The sequence below is a fragment of the Ptychodera flava genome, chromosome 22, assembly GCF_041260155.1.
Source record: "Ptychodera flava strain L36383 chromosome 22, AS_Pfla_20210202, whole genome shotgun sequence".
Taxonomy (NCBI): Eukaryota; Metazoa; Hemichordata; class Enteropneusta; family Ptychoderidae; genus Ptychodera; species Ptychodera flava.
Genome location: NC_091949.1, coordinates 8857931 through 8865251, shown reverse-complemented (window position 1 = coordinate 8865251; position 7321 = coordinate 8857931). Strand labels below are relative to the sequence as shown.

Sequence of the window (7321 nt, the reverse complement as noted above, 5' to 3'; positions counted from 1 at the left end):
AGAATTTAAAGGTGCATCCGGAGTGACATCAAGACGTTTATCAATGAACAAAGGCAGATACATTGGAGGTTGCTGCACGTTTGGCCGATGATTATTCATTGACCCACAAATCTTCATTTCTCAGCAAACCATCCCAGTCCTTTTCCTACAGAAACAATGCAGGTAAATTTAACTCCTCCTTTTCATCCAAGAATTTTTCAAAGGAGAGTAGGAAATCAATGAAAACAGTTCACAAAATTCAAGTAACACTCCCACATCATCAGATCCCAAGTCTCAATCTCCTTCTGACAAACAGTTCGGTACACTTTCTTGTAATTATTGCAAGAAAGACGGCCATTTAATGTCAGATTGTTTCAAATTGAAAAGAAACGTGAAGGTCAAAGTGGTCAAAGTGGATCTAAGCCCACCGGCTTTATTTCTTCATCAACTCAATTAGAGTCTAATAATGTGTGCAACACATTTTCTGAGGTTACAATGCTGTGGTTGATTAGGTTCGTGAGATGGATAGAGAGGGAAGACGTAAACCTGGTTGAACTTGAACGTGAGCTTTATTGACTGGTTTCAGTGCAAGTACAACGAGGCGCTGCAAGACAACGCACGTCTGCACGCCATGAACACTAGAAAGTTCTAAAATCTAATAACTCTTAGTCACGTGACCGGAGGTGAATACTAACGTAATGATTGACAGATAGTTTGATACTTTTACTGTGCTCAGAGTTCGTTCCCGACATTTACTCCGGCCCGCGAAATATCAGTTTACTTAACTCAACAAATATGAAATTCAATGAACTATTGAAACATGAAAAGTTGCAAGCATAACTATTTCTTTGCACGAGAACTGTCCGTCAAAGTTCTGATAAAGTTAACACATGAAACTCAATACGACGTTAATTGTCATTGTTCATCCGTGGCAATTACTCTATTCCACTCCTTGATTCGTCTCATAGCCTCCTTTGTTGCTCGTCTGGATGAGCGTCGGATGTGATTAGTTGTAGCGCAATCGTCTGTTGATGGGCTGGTTCCGTTGACATCGCCAGTGTTTATTTCAAGGGGATGTAATTTGGTGATAGGTCGGTTGCTAGGTCCATTTGCCGTTTTAATTTCAGCTGAGCGAACTAACCCGTCGTTGCCAGCGTTCAGTTTCTGTACAATGGCTAGTTTCCATTGCGCACGTTTCTTCAGACTGTCGTGTATGAGTACGACGTCTCCGACTTTAATTTCATTCGTAGTGGAGCCCCTCACGCAATTAAAGTCTCTTTCCTTCAGTGCAGTCAAGTATTCGTTGCTCCAACGAGCGTGAAATTGCTCTAAAAGTCTTGAAAGACGATGAGATCTCTTCTCCAAGACGGTTTGCGACATGTAGTTTGGATCGCGTAGTTCGTCGACGTTGATGTCGTCGTACGGTAAAGTGGTAATTGTTCGGCCGACGATGAGTTGCGACGGAGTTAGAGGTAGCGGTTCGTTGCAGTCGCCGTACACGTAAGTCAGTGGCCGATCGTTAATTACTGCTTCGATCTCTGTGAGTAGTGTTCTCAGCTCATCTTCGTATATGAAAGCTCGTCGCAGTACTTTCTTCAGGCATAATTTTGTAATGCCAATCAACCGTTCCCAGAACCCCCCGAACCAGGGGATCGCTTCGGTATGAAGTCCCATTGGACGAGGTGGTTCGCGAGAAATCCCCTTACAGATGGAGAGTTCATGATTTCGTGAATTTCCTTCGCTGCTGCATGATATGTTGATGCGTTGTCACTCAACATGCGATGTGGTAATGAGCGTCGGGCAGCGAAGCGACGAAATGCTCGTAGAAATGCACCAGTACTCATGTTTTCCACTAATTCTAAGTGTACACCACGTGTCGTAGCGCAGGTGAATAAACAAACATAGCGTTTGGTTTCCTTGCTGATTTCCGATTTAACGTAGAGTTCCCCTGTAAAATCGACACCTGTTACGGTAAATGCTGGGTGATCGGTAACTCTCATCTTGGGTAGTGGTGGCCTTATAGGTGCCTGATATGATTGTCCGATTACGAATTTGCAAGTGACACAATGACGTGTGACTGATTTCACAACAATGCGAATACTTGGTATCCAATAGTATTGGCGTAGTGTTGTGACTGTTCCTTGTAAGCCGATGTGCTTGGAACGACGATGATGATACAACACGATGAGGCGCGTGAAGTGATGGTACTTCGGTATCAATGCTGGAAATTTTGCTGTTTCCGTCAGCGGCGAGTTGTGAAGACGACCTCCACAGCGGACAATGTGATCTTCGTCTAGAAAGAGTTTCAACTGTTTGACGAGTTGTCCGTGTTTTCTCTCGTTTTGATTTGAGCAGTCTGAGTTCATCTGCGTAGCACTCTGATTGGACGCCGATGATCCAAAGTTTCTCTGCGGCTTTGATCTCTCTAGCGGTTATTTCACCGGTTACCCGATTGTTAGGATTCCGCAGATTTCCGACAAAACGTAGAACTAATGCTGTTATCCTACGCAGTCGAGTTAGAGAACTGTAACAATTAACATCAATAATCTTGGTAATTCCCGTGTGCATTTTGTCTGCGTTCGCGTGGTTTGTAGGGTTTGCCTTTACTACCATAGCGGTTTCCTGTTCGTTCGCGTCTGTGTCTGTGATTAGCCTTGATACTGGCCAGTCACCGGTTTTCAACCAGTACGGTCCGTTCCACCATAGCTGTGATTCCTTTAGTTGCTTTGAGTTAATACCCCGGGTGAGGACGTCAGCTGGGTTGTCCCGCGTCGGGCAGTATTTGAAAGTAGCATTCGGTATTGTTGTGCGAATTTCGTTAACTCGGTTTCTGATGAAGCGTGGTAGTGTTTTGTCACTTCTAAGCCAGTGTAGCACGATTTGACTGTCTAGCCATAGAACAGATTTAGTTATGTTGATTCTGCTAGCCAGTGCAGTGTGTACAAACTTGGTCAGTCTTGCTCCGATTACAGCTGCCATCAATTCCAGTTTGGGCAGAGTAATTTCTTTGATCGGAGCAACCCTGTTTTTCGCCATTACGAGTGATGATTTCGAATCATGGACCAGATATGTAGCGCAACCATATCCTTTCATACTGGCATCTGCGAAACAGTGGAGTTCGTAGTCGTTATTGTCCGAATTGCAATCTGGAAAATATCGTCTAGCCAACACAGTGTCAGTCACATGATCAAGGTCGTTTCTAATTTCTCGCCAATTAGTAACGATTTCTTGTGGGAGAGACTCATCCCAGTCTAGATTTGATTTCCAGATTTCTTGGATAAGCATCTTCGCTCTGATGTGGACAGGTGATACGTATCCTAGTGGGTCGTACAATGAAGCGACGCGTTTGACGACCTCGCGTTTTGTGTGTAGCTCTGAAGTATCACAGTCACTCTGATCTGTAAGCTTTGTATCCTTGTCCTTATAGCCAATTTCGTCAGTAACCGTATTCCATTTCATGCCGACAGGTTTGTGGTCATTTCTGGATGGAACGTTCCTTTGCGTTCAGCGATTGTCCGTAGTGTCGCCTCGTTCGTTGATATCGCACGTAAGTTGAAACCGCCTTGTTCCATTATATCGTTCACTTCAATGAGATAACTAGTCGCATCACCGTTGATACTGCTCAAAACATTATCGACGTAAATATCTTCCTTGATTGCGTTTGCAGTGTCCGAATCGAATGTGTCCAAATGAGTTCTGATTACAGCATTCAGAATGAACGGTGAACAGGTAGCACCAAATAAGACTGACTTGAACTGATACGTAATGAGATCGCTTTCTGAGTCTGCGGGATCAGACAGCCATAAAAACTTTGTATACTGTCTGTCAGCGGCATCAAGTCCCACGTGCAGAAATGCCTTTTCTATATCGCTACTTATGGCTGTTCTGTTCAATCGAAAACAAAGCAAGATGCTGACGAGATCATTTAGCATATGTGGTCCCGCCTCCATACACTGATTCAAGCTCGGTGATTGGTGGTCAGCCTGACAACTACAGTCATAGACTACGCGTAAGGGTGTTGTCAGAGAATCCTTCTTTACAGCGTGATGCGGAATGTAATTTCCGACAGTAACGTCATCGATCGGTACCCGTTCTATGAAGCCTCGCTTCTCTTGTTCATTGATGATCCGATTGTAAGTGTCCCGGATGTCCGGTTCTAAGCTGCGAATCATATTACGAGTGCGTTTGGCGGCAACCTCGTAATTGGTTGGGAGAGGAGCATGGTCCTGTTTCCATGGCAACTTCGCAGAGTATCGATCACCTTCTCTGGTGATACAACTGTCCCGATAATTTTCGAATGTCAGTTCATTTTTGACGCTTTGTGGATCGTCCGTAATACCGAGTGTTTCTAATGTCCAGAAACGTTGCAATGATTGTTGTTCATCCGATGAATCCAAAAGTAGAAATGTAGAATCTGATCTGCGACCATGCACGCGTCCGGGTACTGGACCTGAGAGCAGATAGCCTAACTTTGATGATACCGCTGTGGGTGGACCTCGTATTATCTTGTCGCCAACAAAATCCCAGTAGAAATCTGCCCCGATGAGTATGTCTACGACGAATGATGGGCAGTCCGAAAGCGGGTGAGCGAGTTTCAGTCCGCGTAAATGAGTTAACTCGCCGAGTTTCCTTGACAGCTGATTCTGTAGCGGTGCAGCGATCTTTGGTACGACCAAAGCTTTCATTGGAATGGTTTCCCCGTTTTCCGCGATGACGCTTATTTCAGTAACTTTGAAAGTTCTCGACCGAGGTGATTTGTCGCCGAATACAGCTAAATTTATTGTCTCTGCAGACGTAGTAACTGCGCCGATTTTGTCCGCGAGATCTTGTGTGACAAATGAGCGTGTTGCCCCTTCATCAAACAAAATTGTCGCTGTAGTCTGTACGCGTGGTTTTGATGGATGCCGTACGTCTGCGATAGCTGTTTTCAACATCACTGAACCAAACTGATAGTCAGTGCCAGTTCCTGCAAATTGTACACGATCAGTCGATTTCGTTTCAACGGGTGTGTGGCATATCGACGTATGATGCTTCTTACCACACTTTCTACAGCGCGACTTGGATTTGCAAACTTTGACTACATGGTTGCCGAGGCAATTAAAGCACAATCTCTTCTGTGTAACAATTTGCTTGCGCTTATCAATGTCTGTTATGACGTCACAGTTGTTGGAAAATGACTTCCATTGCAGAGCGCACATTTCGGTTTTTCGCGGGGTTTTTTTCCCTTGAGCATGAAAAGCTGCAGTTGATGCAATGTCACGAGATTTGTAGGTTTCCGAACCATGAATAAATCAGACTGTGAGCCGTCTTCCAATGCTTCGACTTCCTTGAGTATAGCGTTTCGTAAGTCCGACAAATTCCACTCATCCTCGTGGTCGCGCGAAATTTGTGTACGTGTTTCGCCCGGTAGTTTCCGCATGATGATCGGAACAAGCAAGTCCCCGTATGAATCTTCGCTCTTACCAAGAGCCTTGAGACCGCGCACGTGCGTCTCCAATGTATCGTAGAAATTTCGCATACTGGAAATTTCTCTACTCGGTGCCTGTAAGTCCCAAGAGCTGACATGTGTGCGTAGATAATCTTATGATTTTGCCCATACCGTTTAATCAGAATATCAAGTGCGTTTTCGTAGTTTGCGTCTGTCATTGAGAGTCCTTCGATCGACTTCAACGCTTCTTCGCGTAGCTGTGCTTTGAGATACTGGAACTTTTGTACTCCAGTCAAGTTTGGATCGTTGCCGACTGCTGACTTGAACGAATCGTGAAATGTTATCCATTTGAGTACGTCCCCTTCGAAATAGGTAGTTGTAGCTTTGGTAGCTGAGTTGTTTTTCCTCGCTGGGTCACTGGGGTTACCGTAGCGGACGAAGACTCAGAAGTAGATAACCGTTTCAGAGTATTTTCCCTTTTCAAAATTTGCACGCGAGTATCGTGCAGGTAGTCGTCTGCCTCTATGATGAGATTTGTGAGTTCGTCTTGTCTTGCCGATGTAAGTATGTTTTCATCCAATCGCTGCAGGTAGTCAACCTTCATGTGTAGACTGTTGATAATTCCTTGTAATCCAACAGTTTGTCCTTTTTCGTTTCCTCAGAGATGCTAGATTCGACGTCACGAATCGCAGAGTCTGCCATCCCAAGTAGTTTCACAGTTTGTCTTCTGTGAGCGTCCCTGAACGTTTGTGACGATGCTCGTGAGGTGGGCCCTGGGTCTCCTGATGCGGCTGCAGTTTTGCCCTCGTTCTGTAACTTGGGTGCTTCTTCCCGTCCAGTCGCCATGTCTATCCTTATCCTAATCCAATTCAATCGTGGTCTCGGCACCAAAGTTTATGTGGTTGATTAGGTTCGTGAGATGGATAGAGAGGGAAGACGTAAACCTGGTTGAACTTGAACGTGAGCTTTATTGACTGGTTTCAGTGCAAGTAAACGAGGCGCTGCAAGACAACGCACGTCTGCACGCCATGAACACTAGAAAGTTCTAAAATCTAATAACTCTTAGTCACGTGACCGGAGGTGAATACTAACGTAATGATTGACAGATAGTTTGATACTTTTACTGTGCTCAGAGTTCGTTCCCGACAAATCCCTCTTATCCCCAATTAATGAGGTCAAGGTCAATTCTTCTCAAGATAGCATTATGGGTATTTTCGAACCATTTATTCATGATGGTTTTATATCACTTTCTAATGATTTTTCTTCTACTACCCCTGTCATAATTTTAAGAGATACCCGGGCTTCCCAGTCTCTGTCGATGGCAGATACCCTGCTGTTTTCTAGAAAGTCATTTTCAGGTTCTAAAGTTCTTATTAAGGGGGTATATTGTAATGACTACATTCCTGTTCCTCTAAATAATGTCTATTTGTCTTTGGACTTTGTTTCTGCACCTGTGACTTTAGGTATAAGGCCTTTTTTGCCTTTTGAAGGGATTCACCTTCTTCTTGGAAACGACCTTGCTTTGGACAAGGTCATTACTAAACCACTTGTGACTGACAATCCTAGTTTAGATCAGGATCCAGAGCCAATTGAACAAGAGATACCCGATTTATTTCCTTCGTGTGCACATTACTCGAGCCATGTCAAAGAAAACTTCCGAGAATCAAAATACTCTCAAAAATAATGTCACAGATGTTGACTTAAATGACACCTTTCTCAGTCAGGTGTTTGACACGGATCATTCCGTTATCCCTCGTGGATTTGAAACTTCCAGCAAAACTTCTGCTGACCAAAGTCAGACATTTTCTAGATCAAATCTCATTGCAGAACAACACAAAGACCCAGATATTTTGTCTTTGTTTGACAGGGTAGATGATGAAGGTAAAACTTCAGATAGCTCTGCCTGTTATTGTA

The 7321-nt window shown here is 44.2% G+C and overlaps 3 protein-coding genes across 3 annotated transcripts; all 3 read right to left on the bottom strand.

Moving 5' to 3' along the window:
* Positions 1-894: 894 nt before the first annotated feature.
* LOC139123340 (uncharacterized) lies at positions 895-1653 on the bottom strand. The gene has a single exon (XM_070689494.1). It carries the CDS (start codon positions 1651-1653, stop codon positions 895-897), a length of 759 nt encoding a protein of 252 aa, XP_070545595.1.
* Positions 1654-1911: 258 nt separating this feature from the next.
* LOC139123339 (uncharacterized) lies at positions 1912-3438 on the bottom strand. Its single transcript, XM_070689492.1, has one exon. The coding sequence runs from the start codon at positions 3436-3438 to the stop codon at positions 1912-1914; it is 1527 nt and encodes a 508-aa protein (XP_070545593.1).
* Positions 3435-4664, bottom strand: LOC139123338 (uncharacterized). Its single transcript, XM_070689491.1, has one exon. It carries the CDS (start codon positions 4662-4664, stop codon positions 3435-3437), a length of 1230 nt encoding a protein of 409 aa, XP_070545592.1.
* Between the last annotated feature and the right edge of the window lie 2657 nt (positions 4665-7321).

What these genes read in the sequence shown, in the direction of transcription:
- LOC139123340 (XM_070689494.1), bottom strand. Translation starts at nt 1,653, where the DNA reads ATGGGACTTCATACCGAAGCGATCCCCTGGTTCGGGGGGTTCTGGGAA.
- LOC139123339 (XM_070689492.1), bottom strand. Translation starts at nt 3,438, where the DNA reads ATGAAATGGAATACGGTTACTGACGAAATTGGCTATAAGGACAAGGAT.
- LOC139123338 (XM_070689491.1), bottom strand. Translation starts at nt 4,664, where the DNA reads ATGAAAGCTTTGGTCGTACCAAAGATCGCTGCACCGCTACAGAATCAG.